General features: G+C 38.9%; 1 protein-coding gene across 7 annotated transcripts in view; it reads right to left on the reverse strand.

Annotated features, from left to right (window-relative positions):
- The window catches only part of PRELID2 (PRELI domain containing 2), a 242,249-nt gene that overhangs the window by 180,021 nt on the left and 37,385 nt on the right, over positions 1-24,843 (reverse strand). For 6 of the 7 annotated variants that reach the window (XR_013166238.1, XR_013166239.1, XM_077137308.1 and 3 more), the window contains one exon: positions 14,971-15,076. Coding sequence is in view for 5 of the 7 variants with exons in the window: in XM_077137308.1 (XP_076993423.1) it covers positions 14,971-15,076 (106 nt within the window). In the remaining 2 variants the exon portion in view is untranslated. Of the gene's footprint in view, positions 1-7,173; positions 12,730-14,970; positions 15,077-24,843 lie in introns of those variants that run through there. The other variant, XM_077137310.1, reaches the window with a different exon arrangement.

A 24,843-nucleotide genomic window follows, 5' to 3' on the forward strand; every position in this document is an offset into this window, starting at 1 on the left:
CCTAGAGGGGAGAGTACACCCCACGCCTCTCCCTGAGCTTGGGGGAGGCAACCCATGACATTCCTTGGCTGGCAGTAGCATATCCCAATCTCTGCCTCTGTCACATGGTCTTGTCGCTCTATCAGTCTCTGTGCCCAAACTTTCTCTTCTTATAAGGACACAGTCACAGTGGATTAGGGCCCACCCTAATGCAGTTCAGCCTCATTTTAATTAACATCATCTTCGAAGAGCCTATTTACAAGTAAATTCCCTTTCACAGGATGAGGGGTTAGGATTTGAACATGTATTTTTGAGGGGGACACAATTCAATCCATGATAGCCACTGATGGAGAAAGTTTTTAATGATAGTTTTTAAATTCTTCTTAATCTTGGTATCAATATAAAAAGAGTTAACTCTGAAAAATCCACAGGAGAAATTCAGGAGAAAATAGAAAAAGTTTAACTAGAATCTAAGGAATAGGAGATCAAATCCCAGGCAGCAAATGGGATTCCAAAGAAACTGAAAGTTACAAAGAAATGTCATTCCAACAAACCTGGATTCACGGGAAGCAACGCCTCCTCCTTTCCCTAACAGCAGGCAGACACTCCAATGCCCTCCCCGTCACCTTCCTGGGGCTTTGCCTACTGCCCAAAGTCCTGCTAAAGGCAGGCACAATCAAAGGGGTCCTTCAGCAAAACCTGAGATTCCACCATAGAGTGGAGAATCAGAATGAAAAAATCCCCATAGAGGGGGGGAAGAATAATCAAGGGGAACTGCTGAGTACCTCAAGAGCTCAAGGAGCAATTAATTAGCATGCAGCAGAGCTTCAGCACACAAATGAAATTTCATTAATGTATGTCTCTTTACAAAATGAAATTACCTTTGCAATTCAGGTTGCTCTATCCAGCATTCTGGATTAACCTCTGATCTGAGAGGCCTGAATAACACTTTCTTGTCTTTGGTGGTCAAACTAAGGGCCTCAATCTAGCACAAAGAGCCTAGCGAATCCAACACAATCCTGCAAGGACTGCCACCTTTGCTCTACAACAGATTTGTACATTTAAATGTACTTAGTCCAGACAATCTGCAGACGAAGCTCCTACTTTCTAGGGCTTCCAATGCAATTGGCCAGAGCTGTCTCAACTTTAAATTTCGCACCCACCTTAGGTTTATACAAGGTGTGTGAAGATTTATAGTGGCCACAAATTCCTTTGAACTTAGCAAAACAGAGTGAAAAAAACAAGCCCACCAACCTAGAGATTGGTGAGTGAGTCTAGCCACAATAGTGGGGAGAACATGGATTCCATATCTTCAAATATACATACTTGGGTGCAGGGGAAGGATATCAGGAAAGTAAGTATCACAGAACATGCTGTGTACTGTGGGCATTTTCTTTATATTCTAACAAGTGACTACCTCAAGGTAACCTACTCCTGGCAGAGAAAAATCATGCATTTGTCTCACATTATCGTTCCCCAAACTCCCTAGGGGAAAGGATACAGACCTCTAGATCAGGGAGTCAAACAGTATGGCATTTAGAATGTGAACCCTGAAGTCAGACCACTTGGATTAAGCTGCTGCTTATGAGCCACTGATCTTGTTGTGTATAACTTAATGTGGCCTCCATTTCCTCACCTATAAATTGAAAAAATAGTATTAACAACAATCTCTACCTTAGAGGGCTATTAGGGAGAGTAAATGTTCCTAAAACAGTACAGTACTTGGCTCATGGAAAATACTCAATAAACTACAACTACTGTTATTATATTTAGTTTTCCTAAAGTTTCCAAAATAGTCCATTTACAGAAGGCATGGATTAAAAAAGAGCAACACAACTTTGATTACTGAACTTCAACGTTGTTTTTAAATTCCTTTTCTAGAACTATACTGAGAGTGCCTTGAAGTCAGGAATTGTATTTTACCCATCTTTGAGGCTACAGTACTTCACACAGTAGATATCCTCCATAAAAACACGTGGATGAATAAATTCTCCAACAGAGAGAGAGCATACTTCACTTCTATGTTTTGGGGCATTGCTTTTAATTTGCCCCATGCTCTGCTTGGTAGTTTCTAAGATAGTTAGGGAAAGTGAGATCTTCTCATGCAGAGTTAGGTATCAAACAAAATGGGAAGGCACTTGAACTTTCTGACATAGAGGGGGACCTGATGAAATATTTCCTTAGGAAATCTAGTTTAGTAGTGATAGGATGGATGTCTTGAAGGGAGAAACACTGCAGCCAAGAAATCATGATTACCTATATTTCCGAACCTTCTACATTATACTTTTTTTGAGGTGTAAATAACATAAAATAAACTATTTTAAAGTGTACAATTCAGCGTCTTCTAGTAAATTCACAACGTTACACAACCATCACTTCTGTCTATTTCCAAACATTCTCATCACCCCAAAAGGAAACTCCAAACCCATTAAGCAATCACTCCTCAGTCTTCTACTCCCCACCCATTCCCTAGCCCCTTGAAACCACTAATCTGCTCTATGGATTTACCTACTCTGTATAGTTCATGTAAATGAAATCAGACAACAGTCACCTTTTGTGTCTGGTTTCTTTCACCCAGCATAACGTTTTGAGGTGCCTCCATGCTGTAGCATATATCAGTACTTCATTCTTTTTAATGGCTAAGTAATATTTCATGTGTGTACATACTATATTTTGTTTATCCATTTATCAGTTGATGGGCATCTGGGTTGTTTCCATCTTTTGACTATTGTGAATAGTGTTGCTATGAACATTTATATACAGGTTTTTGTGTGAATACCTTCTGTTAATTCTTTTGAGTGCATACATATGAGTGAAATTGCTAGGTCATATGGTTATTCTATTTTTAACATTTTCAGGGCTGTATTATATTTTTAAATGTGCTCAAAAAGGGTTTTTTTCTACAAACTGACTTCTAAGACTTGTCGTTTTTAATTGAATGGTTCGTGTTGAAATAACGATTTATAAGATGAGAAGATTCTGTCCAGTTTGTCATATGTTTTTATCAAAAAATAGTCATTTAAAAAATAGGGTACTTTATCTATTACTGGGCACCAATATCTTGAAGACCTACATGCCTTTATAATATGCAGTTTATTTAACTCACAAGAATATGATTATAAGATGAAATCATAACAACCCTACCACATCCTTACCATCCCATCTTGCTAATCAATATTTCAAAAACTCACGTTCTTACTTTAAAATATTCTATTAAAACTGCCCTTCTTATCCTTGACCATCTACTGACTACATGAATTATCTTTGTTTCTCTTGGATCCCTACTTAGCTTAAACTCCTGAATTTTTACACAGGCTTAGCAACTATTTATTTGTCAGACAAAATCTTGGTTTTTAGAGTGTAGGGAGAAAGGGAAAAGAACAGTCATATAATATCAGAGTGGAAAATAACCTACATAGCCCAATTCTTGATTTTATAGAAAATTACAGTGATGTTCAGGGCAATTAATCCAAGCAACATGGCCATTAAAGAGGGATGAAGGCAGGGCCACAAGCAGTTTTCCTGACTCCTGGGACCCGGTATGCGCCTCACTGCACTGTGCAGAGACACGCTTTCTCATTATGACACACAAAACAACATCTGCACACCTCGGGCTTCAGAAACTACTTTCTGTCTTTCCAGCTAAGAGTATAACTTCCCAGGTTTCATGCAGTTTCACAGAAGTCAATGTCCCTGAATTCCAGCTGGCTGGTTTAAGGGATGTCTGACAGCTTTACCACTGAGCAAAGTCTATTACAACAGGGATGAATTCAAATAAACCACTGAGGGGTTTTGGATTCCTAAGTCTCATGGTCAAGGTAAAGGCACTGATTTAAACTCAGTGGAATGAACAAAAACTATATTGCTTGCAGAATTCTCATTTTCACCAAGATAAGTTTTCATTGCAATAGCTACATTTTGTGGGGCAAAAACATGGCAGGATGAACAGAGCTGATGAGGAGGGGGTATGTGAGACAGCAGCCACCATTATTTAACTGATCAGTAAATAAGTGTTATATTCTGGGCTTCCAGAAATGGAGACCCCAGAGAACATTACCCCACATGAGGATTTATTCAAATGTGGGAACAGTCAGCCATTATAGGACAAGCCAGTGTACTGTGTAGAAAACCAACAGGAGTATTGTGGGATCTGTATAAACAGAATCACTGCCTGTCTGGATTGAAAGGGTAAGAAAATGAACAAATTGAAGGAAAAATAAATTCAAAGGACAAAACATGGAAGCTAATGTCTGAAGCCAAGAAACCTCGGACCAGGAGTGTGGACCCACCCATGCACTTGGAGAGGGTGAGTTCACCCCAAAGGCAGAGGGTGGGCCTTCCAGTTCCGCGCTCAGGAAAAGTTCTGGTGCCCCAGGCCTCAAAGAGAGTAGAGTGCATAAACCAGGGATTTAGGAGAGCCTGGCTGCCACCCCATTGTTCTGGAGGGGTTAAGCATGTGCCCCAGAGATAGCAGAGGCCCCAGGTGCTGACCCGAAGCTTGGAGTAGGTGGGACAGAGGGAAAGGTGGTCCCCACAGTGTGCCCCAGTGTTGCAACTCTCACTCCAGTGTTTGAAGAGAGCAGGGCTGCTGTAGGCCCTTGGAAAGGGTGGAACTGTCCTTTTCTAAAGCCCTAGGATAAATGACCGTCAGACTTTGAAATCTAATGGAGTTCGCCTTCGGGTTTTCAGAATTGTTTGGGTCTGGTGACTCCTGTGTTCCTTCATTTCTCCCTATAGAAATGGAAACATTTATCTGATGACTGATGTCTTTGTAGCTAACAGATAAACCTCAGATGTCATCAGCCCTTTCTTAAGTCAAGGTATCTTTACCTGGATGCCCTAGTTTGGACACTTTTATAGCCTTAGAATTATAAACTGTAACTTAATAAATTCCCTTTGTAAAAGTCAAAAAAAAAGAAAGAAGTTGTTAAAAATCAGAATTCTTAGTATTATTCTCATGTCATCCAATGAATAAATATCAACTAAATCAATCTATCTGTGCACTCAAGTGTGAACTTAAAATGTATTAACAAATTAAAGTTAAGCTATAAACCCTCTGGAACTGGAGAGAGAAAAAATAATTCATCAGCTCTTTTAAGTGTTTTGAGTAATGCAAAGAATCTCAAAAGAATTCACATAAATAACAAGCAGAAAATTTAAGCCTTCAATTTATAGTCACCACACTTTTACATTGGTTCTTATGTCTTACTCGTGTCTTTTATTTATCCTCTTGAGTGATAGTTTTCTCTTCTTAGGTTTTGAAATGTCCACTCTTTTTTAGGGTTGGGACTACCAGTGCATGTAAGTACACTAGACCCTCTATTCACAGATAAAGAATTAAGCAGCACAGAGCAGCTAATCCAAGGTATAATGCAATTTAAATGTTTGGAGAGGGACTGAGATCAAATCACTCGTTAATGACAGAAAATTAACTTTCAATTGTCTTCAGCATAGGAAGGAGAAGACAGGCACTTACAATTTCATTTCTTCTTCACAACATCCTGAAAGGTGAAAATAATCAGCCCTACTTTTCTAATGACAAAAGACGCCAGTGGTTCCTCTCTAATATCTGTGTGTCTTCACTTAGCTCCTCTGGGACACAATTCTGGGTTCTGGCTTGCTTAGTATCTCATGGGAATGCACATGGTGATCAGCTGGGCTGTGCATCTCCAAACATCTATGTCTAGGCATCTGCTCAACCTGTCAGCACTCCAAGCATCTCCAAATGTCTGTGTCTCTGTCAGCTCTGAAGCAACTATGTTTTCTTCAAAATGTCTCCCCTTTTAAAGGACCCCAGTAAATTAATGAAGACCCACCTTGAAAGTGTGGATTCATATCTCCATTTAATCAAAAGGTCACACCCACAATTGAGTGGGTCAATCTCTATGGAAATAATCTAAATAAAGGTTTCCACCTTACAGTATTGAATCAGGTTTAAAGGACATGGCTTTTCTGGGGTACACAATATATTCAAACCAGCACAATCAACATAATGTTAAAATTGTGATTTTTACTGGCGAAATTAGTAGCTTGTTGACTAGCATGATGGATATTAGAAATGGATGTTCATTAATCTAATTTATGGAATTTAAGACATTGGGTCAAATTTTTCAAGATACACTCATCCTTAGACGATCATGGTATATGACTCTATCTAACAATCCCTTCATACTCCAAATCTAAGACCGGCACCCATAGTTTATGATCAAATGGTCCTATGTCCAACCACAGGATAGGAAGATTTTGGTTGCTGGTGTTCTCTGTAAAATAGCTGAATCCTGCCTTTGCGACGCTGTCAACTGTACTTTTTCAGTGCAACATCCATGCAATTCAGGTCAAAGCACCCAAAAGGATGGAGACTTCATTGTATCTACAAACAGGCTCAGTAAACTATTTTGTGCCATCTTGTAAATAAATGATTAATAAATGTCTGTGTGTGGCAGAATTTCTTTATGAGCTGGTAGTGAGGTTGTGGAGGTGTGGCCAACCCTCATCTACCCCTTGTTATCATCAATCTCCAATATGTGCCACACATAAGTACATGCAACCTAACATAAAAATTGTCTTAGGTCACTATGGTAGGCAGCTTCTGACATGGCTCCCAATGATCCCCACTTCCTGGTATTTATTCCCTTGTGCAAAATGCCCTTCCCTTGAATATGGGCTGTCTCTGGTGACTTAACTCTAATGAACAGAATACATAAAAAGTGAAGGCATGTCATTTCCATGATTAGGTTCAAAAGGCAGTGGCTTCTACCTTGCTAGTATTTTCTCTTGCCATCTCACTAGCTAACTGTTATGTTTTAAGACACTAGTGGAGAGGCCTATGCAGCAAGGACCCAAGAGAAACTGGATGAATCCTACTGCAAGCATTTGAGTGAGCTTGGCATCACATCTCTCCACTGAGCCAGCAGATGAGAACACAGCCCCAGCCAACACCTTGCTGCAGGCTTGGGAGACCCCGAGAAGCAGAGAATCCCTCAAAGTTGTGCCTAGACTTCTGACCCACAGAAATGGAGAGATAATAAATACATGTTGTTTCAAGCTGCTAAGGTTCAGGATAATTTGTTACATGGCAATAGATACTATGGTTAGTTTACAAAAATGATGGAACCAAACAAAAGCTATGTTTTTCAAATGTTGTTTGCACTAAATATATAGTACCTCTACTTTTTTCGCATACACCTTATGTTCAGCTCTCTTTATCTATTACATGTCTAGACCAGACTTTCCTCAAAGCAATTTTCAAATTGTTTGACTTGCCCACATTGTTTTAGTGACTGATATTTCACATGCTGCTGAATTCAATCTCTCTCTGCATCAGCCACCCTCTCTACACAACAAAAATAATGATGGAACTAATAATGGGGCCTTACCAGGAGAGTGGCTGAAATAACAAATTATATTATCACACATTGAAAATGTATTTCACAAACTTAAAAAAAACCTCTATGCAATGGCATAATGAGAGTTCTGCATTTCCTAAGCATTTCTAGTAGTCTTTAAGCACACACACAAATTGGGCTAAAAAAGATGACTTGCATGACAAGATTATCATTACCCATATCTCCCAGAAAAGTAATACGTAGAATCTGCAAGCAACCAGGTGGGGTTGGCCAAAGGAGGTCTTTTGATGCGAGTTTGGAATTTTTGTATGTTTGAGTCTGAGAAAAAAGCTGAGGATTGTTTGTTTTGTTTTGGAGGGGTGGAGGCAGACACTCAGAAGATATATATACTCAGTGTAATATAAGGCAGGCATTCTTGACAGGGGTAATATTGAAAAGAGATGAAAACGTGTTCACTTTTTATGTATGATGCACAGATATAATAAATACAGTGATAAATAGATGTATCTATGGTATTAAAATTTCATGGTGGGGGATGGGGACATGATTAGGTTCCTTAGGAAGCAGTAATGGGAACAAGGAGGAAACAGTGACATAAGGGATGCCTTCCCAGAACCGGAGCACACATACTCCACCAGGTCATCAAGAAGGGCACAGAAGCCCCCACAGGGAGCATCAGGGACTCTCTACTTCCTTCTCTTCAGATCCCTAAAGTAGTGACTTGATTCTAGGCTAGGTTTCTTCCTTCTCTGCTTTGCACAGTTGATAGTCATTTTCCTTGGCTACAGACATGTGCATGAGGCATTTCATGAGTCCCAGACTTCCACAAGTCCCTATTTCCTTTCAGATCTTTTCCCTCTGTTTCCTTGATGTGATTTTTTTTAATGTAATGTACTTATTTATCTCAAGACACATTCAAATAGGTATGTGACATCCAGTGTAATACATGTGCATGGCACTCTTTTGGCATTTCCAGCTCATCTTTTCTTGGCCATCATAAGTCAAAACTGTCCATTAGACACAAAACAATGGCAAAGAGACAGAGACGAACAGAGTCAAGAGACTGGTGAGAGCCTCCTCCACTGAGGAAGCCAAGCCATTGGACACTTTCAACAGTGCTTGTTGGCTGAGGGTGCAATACACAGAGCACTCATTCTTCCGTATAGCCTTGAAAAAAAATCAGTAATCATTGCTATTACTATTATTGTCCTGGATAGAGACATGGATATTCTTTTTTGCATGGGCAGGCTCTGGGAATCGAACCCAGGTCTCCAGTATGGCAGGTGAGAATTCTGCTACTGAGCCATCGTTGCCCGCCCCATGGATATTCTTTTTTAATACGAAGATACTTTTAAAACAATGCAACAACAAACCTACAGTGCATGGAAAAGTATAAAAAAAAAAAAAGAGTATGGTGATATATTAAAAATGGTACAAATGCCAGCTAAACATGCCCTTAACCTACATGGCAGTCTGGAATTTAGGCCTACTGCAGTCTGGATAAAAATAAAGGTTGGGGGCTCTGAACAAAAGGGATTATACTCTTGTTTTACTTTCCTAGACTGCTCAAGCAAATACCATGCAATGGCTCATCTTAAACAATGAGAATTTACCAGTTCACAGTTTTAAAGGGAGGAGAAAATCCAAATCAAGGCGTCATCAAGGCGATGCTCTCTCCCCAAAGGCCATGGCGTTCTAGAGCTGGCTGCTGGTGATCCACGGGCCTTAGCTTGTCACATGGTGCCTCTTCTGGCCTCTCCCTTCTCTTCCAGGTTCTGTCAATGCTCAGCTTCTGGATGCTCCCTGTGTGGCTTTTTCCCCCCTCTCTATCTGAATTTTCATTTTGCTTACAAAGAACTCCAGTATTAGGATTAAAACCCTTCTTGGCTGAGGTGGGGCACACCATCCTAACCGGGGTCTCAGTTTCCCTATACATAAAATGGGAATAACAATTTCTATCTTAGAGCTGTTCAAAAGAAAGATATGTTAAAGCGGGCCAAGCACAGTGGTTGGCATTTAGTAAGTGCTTATACACACTACTTGTTATTTTAACATCCTTCTCAGCACCGATCATAGTGCAAGCACTGAACTCCAAGTGGAGTTCAATAAATTTTCAGCACCATCAAAGATTTATTCACTGCCTGTCATGCTTTCATCCCTGAGTTAGATACCTAGGAAGTAAAGCTATATAAAGGACAGTCTCTATTCTTATGAATTATATCTTATTTCTACTTGTGTCTCTGGCATCCTACCTGATACCTGACACATAGCTGATACCCAAAAATGAATCTGTGGAACTGAACTTTTGAGCTTAAAAATTAGTTTTGTGAACTATATGTGATAACCTGAATTTGAAGAAAAAAACAAACAGGGCAGTATAGTAATCAAAAAACAGTAACTAATAGTAACCCTAAAAAGAAAATATGATAAAGAAGCACGTCATTACAATTTTTTTTAATTTTAAAAAATAAGCGCATTATGTACATTTGACCTGTGTTCTTCAACTTACTAAGAGCTTTCACACATAGTTCTCACATCTATCTGTGGGAATGCATTAAAATCCCCATTTTACGGATGGATAAAGTTAAAGACAAGGTGACTTGCCCTAGGTCACAACAGCAATGAGAGAGACAGCTCAGCTGACTCTAAGTCCAGAACTGCTTCTTTTTCAAGGACTTTTTGTTAACTTGATTATGAAGGGGAAAACCCTGTCCCCTGCCCATACAGTACTATTCCAAGAGGAAAATGTGGTCTGAGCTGAATGTGAAAAGTCAGTATTTATGTTAGAAAAGCCCCCAAATTGCAAGTCGTCTTAGAATGGTGAAGGGAGGAGAAAAAAGCATTCAAATCAGCCTGCAGAAGCACAAAAACTCAAGTGACCTCAGCTTGGGGATTTATGTCTAGAGTCAACTTTTACTTCACAAACAGAGAGCTACAAACTTTGTAAAAAAATTTTCTGGACAAAAATAGATACCAGATTCTACTTTTCCCACCCATGGTGATTTCCAGGAGTCATTTATGCAGAGTCAGCTGTGCAGGTTTATAGGAAGCCAGGTTGACAGCAAAAAACATCATCACTTAGATAAAAGGTAAAAGACATTTAAGTATGAGTGGCTCCTAAAATTCAAATGCTAACTAATTAAACTAAGCCTTCAAAAAGAAAAAAGTAAGGTCAGAAATAGCTAAAGCTAACAGGAAAAATATATTCTTATTTCGGAGAGTAATAAATGAAAATAAAGAGAAATACCTGCTCTAAAATTTTACATCCCCACTTTAAAATTTTAGTCAAATGATGATTTCCAGAATAGTATTCATTGCTGAGAACCTCGCCTCACATTCTATTTCCTTTCCATTCATTTCCACATAAATGTACTGAGCACTGCCCAAGGTACTCTGGATTGGGGTGATTAAGATTAATAAAACCCTCTCTATGCCAGCAGGGAGCATAGGATCTACCATGAGATCATGCCAGAAACCTTGGGAATATTTACCTATCCCACCACCCCTTTCACTGGAATCTGACACCCCAACCCACATGGTTGTGGCAGAGGTTGAACTATACTTGTACAATCTGACTTGCTCTCTTGTGGCCACGCTGGGCCCATGTAAGACCAATGAGAGGCCCTTCCAGAGAATTTGGAAATGAGAGAAATAAGGAGACAGTCTCTTTCTTGGCCAGAATTCTACATAGCATATACATTCATACAGTGAGAGCAGGGGATACAGTATGGAGAGCAGGGAAAGAAAATAAACAGTGGCAGAATCTTGCAAGCAGAAGTTAAGGAAAGAACACTACAAGGGTTCAAGTTTCAGTTTTCAATGCAGACCCTTCTGAAGCTTGCCAGCCTTACCACACTTCTACCCTTACAATGAGCAGGCCTAAAGTCATGTTCTTGCAACCAGCGAGTCCTAAGAAATACAAGGGGAGTAAGATCACAACACAAATTTCCCTGATGCACAGCATTAGATCATGCACAGCAGTATTTGAGGCATGTCATAATGCCGAGTAGCCAAACATTCCACTTCATTCCTCTGAAAACTGTAGTACACATCTGAGGTAAGACTTGTTGAAAAAAGACAGGCATTTCAGTCCAGATTCCACTCTTGCCCCAGTCTGCAATCTTGAATAAATCTACTTAGTCCATACTCAATACAGAGCCTAGCACAAACCAGGTACCCAATATATAGTCTAAAAGGTAAAAAGTAAGGAAGGTAAGCTAGCAGCCATCTACATACTGGGTGCATTTATCTCTTCAAAGCCATTTCTCATCAACGAAATAGGATTAATAATATCTACTTCATGAATCTCGTAGGATCAAATTGTGCACAACCACAGAATGATTAAGTCATTAATAAGTTCAGATTGATGTACATGCCAAATACAGAACCAGTTGGGTTAATCAAGCAATGATAACTTATCTAAAGCAGGGGCTGACCAAATTCAGCCTACTACCTGTTTTTGTATGGCTCACAAACTAAATTTATTTGTTTTTCTTTTTTGCCTTTTACAAGGGGGAATTTAGTAAGTTCCAAGTTTACAGTTCTAGGCTATAAAAATGTCCAAATTAAAGCAAGTCTATAGAAATGTCCAAATTAAGGCACCAACAAGAGGTTACCTTCACTCAAGAAAAGTCAAAGAAGTTCAGGGTTTCTCTCTCAGTTGGAAAGGCACAGAGCAAACATGGTGATATCTGCTAGCTTTCTCTCCTAAATTTGGTTTCTACAAATGGACATTTGCAATCAATTTGCAATTTGCAAAAAAACTCCAATTCAGTGAAATGTTATTCCTCCTCCCCAAAGAATTCCATTCTTCTGTATGTAGACCTGTATTATAAAATATTGGATCCAATGATCATTATATTTTTAATTTTGTCAGTTAAAAAATTTATAGAAATTTGTTTTCCCTCCTCTTATATAAGTACCTACATAATACACTATATTTTGCCTCTTGGCCCAAAAACTTAAAATATTTACTGTTTCTTTACAGAAAGTTTGCTCATTTCTCATTGACACAGGAAGTCACTCAGGGACATGGCTACAAAATTATTTTTCTCATTTTCCCCATTATTGTTAATGCATAGTTCTGCAGGACTTGGGATTTTTTACATATACATATATTGTGATATAGCAGAAAACACTGCAGCAGTGTCTGAATGACTGAAGGTCACATCAGATCTTATGGAAGCTCAACTAGCCCTGCCAAGCCAACCTTGAAGGATGGCTTGAAGAAATTCATATAGATCTGTCTGTATACATGCCAGGAACCACCTCATCTGGGCCAGGAGTACCTCTCAACAGAATGTCCGTGGAGAAAGGAACAGTATGAATACTCACTCGCCATCCTGGACCTCCCAGACTAATAATGCATCCTGGTCTAGGCTCATTCTTGAACCAACCTACAAAACTAGAACAAGGATCTATTACCCAGCAATCTGTGGTAGTCACAATTATGGTTTTTTAGACCAGCCATAAGACCTGTCCTGCAAAATGCAACAAGTTAACTTACACAGATGTCCTGATTAAATCTAGAAATAAGTGATTATGATCATCATCATTAGTAGTAAGTCTTCCTGATCACCTGCTGTATACCCAGCCCTGCATTAAGCATGCAAAGATACATAAGTCATGGACTTTGACCTAAAGGAGTTTGAAAACTATGCTGTGAAACCAAGAAAATAAGACACATTCACCTGACAGCAGATAACAGTACAATCTGGCTTTGATTAGGTGCTAAATGAGCAGTATAATGCAGTTTTTCTAACTTATTCTTTACCCCACCCATTTTTTCTCTAATAAAAATCTCATGTGGAGCGCCATATGAGACAGAATAAAAGCAGGACCCTAAAACAGGGTCCACAGGGCCTTAGAATGAAAGTGGCCCTCCACAAGTACAATTTGAAAGTCACAAGAATGGACAATCAGGAGCCCCAATGTTCGGGAGGAAAGGAGAGCAGTGTAGGCAGGGAGATATGGACAGCTTTTGTGGAAGAGGTAGTAAAATCTGGACAAAGTGGTATGAAGGCAAATTGTGTTGACTGTGGGAATGATGATGTGGAGATCACATCAGCGAGAGTCGAGCAGAGTCTATGGAGGTGGGAGGACGCCAGCGAGAGGCCAGGAAGGCTAGAGCCAGGGAGGAGCAGGAACTGAGGGGGTGGGGTGGGGATCTGAGAAGCAAAGGAGAAGCTTTGATTGCATTTCTTGCCTGAGATCTGCTAGGTAATTTCAAATCTCACTGGAATGATAACATTTAAAATAAAATGTCAGAAGAGAACTTTTTGGAAATAAAGGGGTTTTTCTTTATTACAAGAGTAACATAAGCGCATACAGAAAATTTAGCAAGCAAGGAAAAGAAAAGAGAAGGGAAAAGGTAACTTGTTTGTGCTGGATTGAAATGTATGTCCCCTAGAAAAGCCATCCCATTTCGTAAAGGCAGAATAAACCCTATTCAATACTGTATGTTTGAATGGAGATCAACTCCCTGGACATGTGATTTAATCAAGAGTGGCTGTTAAACTGGATTAGGTGATGACATGACTCCACCTATCTGGGTGGGTCTTGATAAGTTTCTAGAGTCCTATAAAAGAGGAAACATTTTGGAGAGTGAAGGAGATTCTGAGAGAGCAGAGAATGCTGCAGAACCACAAAGCAGAGAGTCCACGAGCCAGCAACCTTTGGAGATGAAGAAGGAAAATGCCTCCCGGGGAGCTTCATGAAACCAGAAGCCAGGAGAGAAAGCTAGCAGATGACACTGTGTTCACCAGGTGTCCTTCTAGCTGAGAGAGAAGCCCTGACTGTGTTCACCAAGTGCCTTCTCACTTGAGAGAGAAACCCTGAACTTCATTGGCATTCTTGCATCAAGGTATTTTTCCCTGGATGCCTTTGATTGGACATTTCTATAGACTTTGTTTAATTGGGTTATTTTCTGGGCCTTAGAACTGTAAACAAGCAACTTATTAAATTTCCCTTTTTAAAAGCCATTCTGTTTCTGGTATATTACATTCTGGCAGCTAGCAAGCTAGAACTCTGTTTTCACTGTAATCAGTATTAGCATTCTCACCTACTTCCTCAGTGCCTTTTCTTGTGTATGTGGGCACAGACACACAGGGTTGTGTGTATGTGTCACTAGTTATGTGTATTTTTCTATAAGAGTAAAATGATAGACATGTGCCTTTCACATAGTATATTTATAATATTTATAAGCACTATTAGACAAGAGGACAGGCTTTGAGGTTGGACAGACCTGGATTTGAACTGCCACTCTGCCACTAAACAGGCTGTGTCAACTTGAGCAAGTTAGTTAAACTCTGTGCAAGTCCATAATATCAGGACAACAATAATAGATACTTCAAAGATTTATGAAGATCAAATGAGATCAAATAAAGAAAATTATTTTAACAGTGAGTAGCATACAGCAAATACTCAATAAATATTAGCCATTATCATTTTTATTAAATGAGAATAACTTTAGTTTTACTTTGATTTGCATGTATGTAGTAATTAGTAAGGGCAATTATTTTTTGTATGTATTTCCTTATTGATTGCTTTTTTTTTCTTGTTACATTCATGAACTTTATTCAATAACCCAATTGGAATCTCCATGGTTCCTTAAAATTAGTGCTGGTTCAAACAGAAACAAGCTTACCTTCTGGGCACCCTGCCTTAAGAATGTACTGGCAAAGGTTTCCAAAATGTAGTTAAGAAATCCAGCCCCAGTGATTGAAATTCTGCCTCTTTGAATGAACTCTGTCCTGCAAAAAAACAAAAAACAAAAAAACAAAAAATGAATAAAATGAATCTTTGATGTCATTCTAAGTTTCTATATGTAACCTACAGATATTTCCAGCTATACAATTACCACTTACAATCAACACAAAATATTATTCAGTAATAATTAAAAAGCTGCCTGTTATAACAAAAGATTTCGTTAAAAAGATTTACAGTCTATAATATATGCAATAGTCTAATTCAAATTAACATTTCTTTCATGTTATAAAAATGCCTTTCTAAAATTGCATCTAAAAAAAAATAGAATCTGAGACAATTATCAGCTAAATGACCTTGGGTAAGTGACTTAGACTCTGTATCTCAGTTTCCTCAAGCGCAAAATGGAATAATAGTACCTTCCTTTTAGAATTATTGCAAGAAGAAGTAAATGAGTTAATATACACAAGGCGCTTTGAACAGTGCCTGACACTTAAGGAGCATTCATTAACTGCCAGTCACTTATATTAAAGAGAAACAGACAGGCAGACAGAAAGACAGAGACAGCAAGATTAGAGAGACAGAAGTGTAGAATGACTTTAATCCTGGATCGGAGAGGAAGATGAGACAGATTATATGTGCTGCAGCCCTATTTCAAAGTTCTACCAATATTCATTATCTCCATTTCCTACAACGGACGTTTGCATTATACTTAGCTTTGCCTTATTCATTTATTTCTTCAATATATATTGACAATGTGGCTATTTTCATGCTAAGCAGCGTACTCTGCCAGAAGCTCACAGTGAAGAACAGCCTCTGACCTCCAAGAACTCACTAGTGGGAGACACAGAGAAGCGAGACAGAGCCATGCCAGCAGGTGGAGGCAAGGTATTCCACCAGAAGAAAACCTACCAGGGTCTGCTCAGAGGCCTGAAGAAGCAGTGTGCATGTGAAAAGCTGCAGGTTATCCAAAAACGCTTAGTGCATAGTAAGGGGCTCAATAAATTCTCCCCACAGGAAGAACGGGAACATAAGATGGGCATGGGGGATGTTAAGAGATGAGGCTGAAGGGATAAGCAAAGACCAGATCACAAAAGTCATCTCAGGCTGAGGAGCTTAGACTCATCCTGAAGGTAACAGGACCTCTCTTCTGGGGCAACCGAATAACAGGGATAGATTAGCAGTCACACCTGCATCATCTACTAAAAAAGGCTTGTTGCCACCCCTCAATACTTTTAACCCAACTCCGCTCTACGATTTTCAGCACAGTACTTGCCACTCAGTGAGTCCAATAAGCATTCGTTGAATTAATACTAAATTTTTTTTTTGCAATAAAAAATATTCAACAAATAAAATATTTTTGCTGCCTTTTCCTTATATTCCCATGTGAAAGGAGAGGGGAGGCACATCTCCTGTATATATATTTATGTAATTATGCATGTATATGTGAACATTCACACCTGTACAACGAAACATATTCTGAGAAAATTCTGGATCCAAAAAGCTGCTATTTTGATCAAAACACTAGTCATAAACTCACATTTACCTTTGACCCTAACAGCAGTAATCACTTCATTGAGATCATGCACACAATAAAAGAAAGACTTCAGAACTCATCTCTTACTCTTTTTCTCCTTCCCCCTCCCTTCCTCTCTCTCTCTCCATACATATAGGCATCCCAGCCAATCTAAAATAAATTTCTTCCAGGCAGACCAGCTTCTACCTCTTAGATTTAAGCCTATTTAAAATGATTTGTTTATGTAAAACTATGATGCTAATCTTTCCCATCTTTATTCTAGATTAGTCAGAGTAGAATTTTACAGTGATTTTAATTTTTAAAAATGAAAAGTTGGACAGTCTTACATTCTTGGGAGAGATGCATTCTTCAGTCCTCAAGGCTAAAGTATGAAGGATTAATAAAAGTCTCTCTTACATCAGATCCTAACCAATATCTCTTTCTGCCACTTTTGGGAGAAGTTCTCAGAAAAGCACTCTCAGGGTTTGCCCACATATCAGAGAATACCAGGGTAGTAAAGCGGGGTCATGCCCTTGCCATCATGAGAGTTATCCTATTATATTTTAAGACTGCCAGAGAAGAAAATGTTGCATTCTCCCTCAATAACTCTCTGACAACGCACATTAGACATTTTCTTCTTATTGCACAAAGCTAACCTAAATCCCTCATGCTAGGATAAGCCTCCATTTAAGCTGCTGTGCAAGACACAGCAGGTTACCAAACAATATGTAGTTTAATCTCGGTTCTGTTAAAAAATAAAATCAAAGAAAAGGTGGATGGATGGATGAATGGATGGATGGATGGATGAATGGATGGATGGATGGATGTGTGGATGGATGCATGGAAGGAAAAAGCTGAAATGATCACATGCAAATCTCTAGGCATTACAAGTCTAGCTCTTACTTATTTACTTTGATCTTTCCAGTGGTTTGCAAAATTTCAATGATATTCATATGTTAACAATGTTGTGTGTTTTGTGTTGTTACGTTCTGTCAATAAAAAAATTTTTTAAAATTTTCAATGATAAATATGTATGACTTTGACAATCACCAAAAAAAATACTGAGGCCCCGAGTTTATCATTTTTATATAAATAAAAGGTATTCTTTAAATGGCTCTGTGCTATTTAAAGAATATCTTTTATTTATATAAAGAAGCAGTTTCAGCAAAGGAACATCATGAAATTACCTAATGGCTTTCTTTTTTCTATACTACATAACCTCAGTACTTTGTGCTTTTTGTCCTAAGATTCTCTCCTAGCCTACACAGTAGAAGAGCTCAGTGTTTCACTCCAAAGTCATAAGAATGATTCAAGTTTTTCTGCCTTTTTGCCATTCATCTCTGCTGAGCCCACAAAGAGAACTCATCTCATTTATGATGTTATATACTCAGGGTCACACTTACTCTTCAACAATGTGTGTAGTAACAATGGTTTATGGCAAACATTTTTAAAGTACATATTATATTATGCCTCAAATTCTGTACTATCTTCTCAGATTGTTACTTTTTTAAATGTTTTCTCCCTTTTATACATGAAGAAACTACAAAAAAGACAAGTTAAATAATTTGTCCAAGGTCATTCAGCTTGACATCGTACAGATCCATTATCTACCACCCCAAAAATCTAGTCCTCCCAACTCAGTTAATGACACAGCAACCTCCCTTTCCAGGAGACTGAAAGTGTCAGCAGCATGTTATATGAGCCCCTCTCTAATCAATCCAAACATCCAATCAGTCACCACACTGCATTTATTTTACCTCTAAAATCCCTCAGTTATCTATGTTATTCTCTCTTTTGCTACCACCACTCCCTGGGTTTAGCGTAGTGCTTTCTCTCTCCAGGACCACTGCACCTGCCTCCTAATAGTCTGTGTATCCGTGTGAACTCCCAATACTCGAGCCTCCCTAGACACTGCCCCAAACCAGCTTCCTAAACTCACTCTAATCATGCCCCTGGCTGCTAAGCCCTTCTGTTTCATAAGGCATTGAATAGAGCCCACATACTCAATCTATTATTTAAGGAACTCATCCATATTGTTGTAAGTAGCTATTTGTTTTCAGTGATGTATAGTGCTCTATTGTTTGAAAATACCCCAAATTACTTAACCACTCTACTGAAGATGAACATTTAGAATGGACCTCCTTTGGGGCTATTATCAACCACAGTGGCATGAAATGTTTTAAAATATATGTACATAAAATATAGGTACATATGTACACAGTGTCTTTACAGTGTCTAGTGGTGGGATTTCTAGGCCATAGGATATACAGTTTCAACTTTGATAATGCCAAAATTTTTTCTAAATGGTTGTACTTGCATTTTTTCCTTTGTTACACCAACAATTTAGACTGCAATGCCTAGCCCATAGTAGGAAATCAATAACGCATTAAGAAGGAAAAGAGAGAGAGAAGAAGAAGGGAGGTTGGGAAAGGAGGAAGGGAAGAAATTTATACCGCATCCTCAATACTTTTGTCAGGGAAATTGAGCCACACGACTTCAGTTTGCTTGCTAAATCAGTAGGGGGCAGCCTTCACTTGGCTGAAACAGAAACCACCCATAGTATCTGGGAAACTGTTTAAAGAGGAGGCTGCTAGCTCACTCACTCACTCGGTACCTGTATCTGAGTCATATCTATGGCTCTGTCCATTGGACTGATGTAATTCAACAGAATACAATGATGTCAGAACAGAAAAAGCACAGCCCAAATCTAAGAACACCTTTGTGTGGGTGAACAGCAGTTTACACAATCTTTTTCCTACTTTTGAGGTCATTTAAAGATTTGTTTCCTTCTGGATTTGGAAAACTAACAAGTTCAGAGGAAGTACGTATCACAAATTATTCCCCAGAGCATACAGCCACCAGCTCTGAGTCCTCGAGACAGCAGTTTCCAGGAAAGCAAAAATGCTTAATGAGATCCTGTCCCTGAATTATTGAGTGGTTAGGTACGGCAAATCTTGCCTAATGGTTTTCATGATGAGAACTTAATTCAAATGTCTTTGAGGGGGAAAGAAAAGGTGCCACAGATATTCCTTTTGTGATGACATTTCAGTTCTAATCACGGGGCTTTCTGCATTCTCCAGTAGCCACACGGAAAGAGGGGAGCTACAGAAAAGATACAGAGTCCTCAAGACAGACTGCTTGGCCTCACCCTACCCAATTACCCGGGTCTAACAATTCCCTGGGTCTACTGCTGTGGGCTCATATTTGCACTCTACCAAACCAAGACTATGCAGTTTCTCCCAACCTATCTTCCTAAATCCATGTATAATTATGCTTCCTTAGAGAACCAGTACAATTCACAGAGTTCTCACTAAGTCCTGAGAAGTTTTCAGCCTTAAAATAAACTGTATTATTGTACTATAGGCCAGGGATTAAGGTTAAGGTTTGTGGAGTCAGACAACTTCAGTTCATATCTCAGCTCTAACATGGACTATGGGCCCACTCATGTAGGCAAGTGCCTGAAGCTCTCAGAAGCTTGGTCTCCTCTGAAAAATAGGGGAAATAATATTTACTTCATAGGCTGAATTTCATGAATTGAATAAGGTAATATATGTAAAACACTTAGAATAAAAGGTACTCAATAAATAACAGTTAACAATGCTAGCACAAGTAATAATAATAATGCTACTCTACTACCGTCCCCAGTATTATTCCCATTTGCAAGGAAGAGAAGCACAAATTCTTGGCTTACGCACTTGGCTTAATGCTCTACTGTCAAAATCCAGAAATCCTTAATCATTTTTGAAAAGGGTCCCATCCTTCCATTTGTACTGGATCTCACAGATGATGTAGCCTGTCCTGCTCCCATTTTGAGTGAGGTGTATCTGGCACTGCCAACCACCATGCACCTGACATCTTTCCGGGGGGTGTCTGCTTCAGTTTAGCAACATCTGTTAAAAGCCTCACACACAGACTTACCCTTGGAGCCTCCAAATCGACTTCTAGAAATATGACCTAAGAAAATAATCTTATATGAAGGCTTAAATCAGTCCATAAAGATACTCATCACATCATTATTTATAAAAGCAAAAAATGAGAACCAACATAATTACCCAACAATTAGGACTGAAGTAATTGTATCCATTGAAAAGCCATTAAAAAAGTCATGGACTGATACATTTACTAATAAGGAAAGTCATTCCCAAACGTAATGCTAAGTTAATATAAGAATCAGAATAGTAAGGACAGTATGAATCCTTGTGGTAAAACTGATTTTTCTGCAGAATGAGTAAACAAACTACAGCTACTGTAGTTGGCTCATACAATGTAGTGCTACATAGCAATGGAAAAAAAGAGCAAACTACTGATACACTCAACAAAGATGAATCCCATGGACACAATGTTAAGAAAAAGAAAGCCTGATAATACAGAGTGCACACTATATGGTTCCACTACATATGAAGGTCAACAACAGGCAAAACCAATCTACAAGTATGGAGGTCAGAATATTGGTTTCTTCTGGGATCACTGACTAGTAATGCCACCTATCTGAAGATGGTATGAACATATTTTTATTTTTTCTTATATGAACTTTGTAATATTTGTGGGAAAAGAGGAAAAGTGATTTGCAAATATAATAACAGTTGCAAATATGAACCCTCAGACTAAGACTGATTCAAGCTAGAACACTATAACATGTTCAGACAGGAGGCTATGAGCCACCCTGGAGTGGAGGGGAGAGTCAAACAGAACAAGGTAGGCCATCTAAAGGGCTTTCAATGCTACAACCCTCTTGAGGTCATAAAGAAATGAAATATGGCAGCCTCCAAGTCCAGCAAAGAAAAGGTCCAAAATTTGTCAACGCAAACAGAACACAGCTTGCCTATTTTGCTTTCCATTTCTTCACTTTGATTACAATGATGAAGCTCCTAGCTGCTGATTCTCAGACTGGTACAGGATGGGGGATCTAAGTCAAAGTAGAATGTCATCAAGTTTGTGTCTCAAGATCTTTCAGTGATAACAATGATACCAATGCCTAGATTTAAAATTTTTATTTATTATTGATGCTAAAAAATTAAGCAAAAGAAAAAACTGAATTGGCATCTCTGGTCCATAACAGCAGAGAATGTAACACAATTTAGACACTAATCAGACTCAAGTGTTCCTTCTCTTTCCATTACTTTCATTGATAATTTCTCCCTCACATAAATTCCAAAGGGCCCTCATCCGAATTTTGCTAAACTTTTCAGCAGGTTGTTTCTGCTAAAAAGTATTTACCCCTTGCTGGAGAGCCAGATTATAAACTGGTCTGCTTTATAAGATCAGCAGGGGCCTTGCAAAAAAAAAGAATCCCAAAAGGGGTGTTAGCTACACATGTGTTTACCACTGGGGCCACAAGATTATGACTAGTCATCAGAGGATCCTAAATCTAGCTGCTCAGCTGACTCACATGGAGAACTTTAAAATTGATTCCCAGGAGCAGGCTCAGGCCTACAAAAACTAGAATCATCAGAAGGAATCTATATTCCCCTTGAACTTTGGATTAATACACAACTTGAAACAAAAGGGCAAAGGAGAATGGCAGCAGGTGGGGGTGGGGTGGGGGGACTTAAGACATCCTCTAAGATATGTCAAAGTCCTTACTTATGGATAAGGTAGAATGATCTCTTGGCTAAACACCCTTGTTTCCACCTGGATCGTAATCACTGCCACTTTCAGTTAGGAACAGCTAACTCCATCTTCCACACTCACTTCCTTAAAAGAGACATCCTACTTTGCCACAGCATTTACTCAACTCATAATTTATCTGGCGCTTTATACTTTCCAAGTACAAAGCATTCCCAGTTATCAGCTCATTAAATCTCACATCACTCTGCGAAGCATTCATGTCAGCTTTATTTCTGTTTTTCCAGAATCAAAAGGCATAGAAAAGACTAAGCAGAAGCCAGAAGAGAGTCTCCATATTACTGATTCCAAAACTTTACATCATACCTGCCTACCAAATTCTTCTGGGCTTTCCAAATTTGCACTAACCCCTCCCATCAGTTTTAGCCCTTTTCACAACCTTTCCCTCCTCCCCATTTCAGCCCACAAGGAGTACTTCTTGCAACTCCATGAGTAAATTTTCCTCATTCATTCAACAATTAGCCATGGAGCATCCTCTAAATGTCAGCAACTGTGCCAAATCCAGGGGACACAGCCGAGCTCCGCAACCTCGGGGCACAGCCTCCATGAGACACTGAGTGCAGGATGGGAAAACAGAAAAGACCCTGACCATATGAATTCAATCATAACAAGACAACTGAGTATATTTTGGAGGGCAGTCTTATTGAGTCAAAAATAAGGCTCCAGTCCAGATGTCATATTTACACTGAAAAAAGCCTTGTTACTCAGCTTTTCATAATTGGAACCACATTCTGCTAATTGTTTGATCACCCACTGGCACATTGAAAATCAAGGTCAATATGAGCACAGGGAGTCGTGTTTGAGGGACGAACACAGTGGTATTTATTCAGGCTATTAGATAACTACACCCTCAAGTCTTTATCACCAGGATTGGAGCTTAGAATTAACTCCTAAGTAAAGTTAGCAGAGCCAGTGCATTTTAATACTTCAGTGCAAGGAAGTTTAGAGGTCAATCAAAAAAGTCAGCGACAGTTCTTAAAAACACACAAAAGACACAAAACTGAAGGCCTGTCGAATTTGCCCCTGGATAAAAAGGATTTCAGAGCAGAGAAAGAAATAGATACTCAAACAAAAATACCCAAAAATCAGCACCTTGTAACATGCCGCTTATACTGCTTCTGATTTAATGGATGAATACTGACAAACGGAATGTTTTAATAAAGAAGATTAAAAATACAGAAGCTCAAAATTTTATATATCCTTATTGATTATAATGAAGAATATTCTTATGAGTAACTTCAATAATAATGAAAACTCACTGAACTAAGAGGAGCTGCTCATTCCATTTATTTACTCTAGCTATAAGTTTGATTTTGGCTTTTTGTTTCTTTACTATATTATTCTAGGGGGAATTTCTTTAATATTTTATAAATATTGATTCACAATATCCATGGGATATACTCAATATTATTAACATATACTCTACTAGACTGAGCATTTTCTAAATCTCAGAAATAAGGTTAGTAAACATCAGAGTTTAAGCAGAAGCTCTTACGCACGGCAAAATGAAGACATGGGCCACCGAGATGCTCAAAACTGGGTGCAGTAGGGTGATCTTGTTACTCAGAGGTAAAAGGAAACCAGATCTGTGACATCATAAACAGCCAATCCCATTCACCATGACAACTTACAACTTGCTATAAAGATACCATAAAAGTTTTACTTCTCACTAAAACACATAGTTACGGTGAAAATGTGAAGCCAAAAAAAAAAAATACTTTTACAAAATGATGATTCACATCTTTTCGAATTATGTTATTCAGGTGAAGTAAATGTCCACTGTTAAAACCAAATCAAATATCCAACAATTATACTCCCACATAGTATAATAAAGGTCTTTCTTCTAGTTTGCTAGCTTCCAGAATGCAACACACTAGAGATGGCTTGGCTTTCAATAAAAGGGGATTTATTTAGCTAATATATAGTTCTTTAGAGGAAAGGCAGCTAACTTTCAACTGAGGTTCTTTCTTACGTGGGAAGGCACAGGGTGATCTCTGCTGGACTTCTCTCCAGGTGTCTGGGTTCCAACAACTTTCCCCAGGGTGATTCTTTTCTCCCTCTCCAAAGGCCTGGGCTGAGCTGCTAGTGCTGAGATGAGGTATGATGAGCTGCTTGGGCTGTGCTACACTGAGCTCTCTCATTTAAGCACCAGCCAATTAAATCAAACATCATTCATTGCAGCAGGCACGCCTCCCAGCCGACTGCAGATGTAATCAGCAACAGATGAGGTTCACGTACCATTGGCTCATGTCCACAGCAACAGAACTAGGCACCTTCATTTGGCCAAGTTGGCACCTGAACCTAACTACCACAGTCTTTCTCAAGGAAAAGGAGAATAAGTAAAAAAAAAAAAGAACCAGAATATTAAAATATTAAAACTTTTATATATTTATTTTAAAATATTAAAAACTTGTTAATATTTTGTGTCAGAAACTAACAAGAAACAAAATATTAACAAATTAGCAACCCTACTTTGGACATGGTTTCAGAAGGCAGAAACCCTGCATTGACTCCTGTCTGCTATTCTCTCCATGCTTAAATCCCACTCCAGAATCCAATGATTCTGAATTGAGGTCCCATGATTCTTGAATTGAGGTGTCCCAACAATGGGATACTGAGGGAATGCAAAATCCCAACATGGACCATCTTCCTGCAGCTTAGAGGCACATTATA

The sequence above is a fragment of the Tamandua tetradactyla genome, chromosome 20, assembly GCF_023851605.1.
Source record: "Tamandua tetradactyla isolate mTamTet1 chromosome 20, mTamTet1.pri, whole genome shotgun sequence".
NCBI lineage: Eukaryota > Metazoa > Chordata > Mammalia > Pilosa > Myrmecophagidae > Tamandua > Tamandua tetradactyla.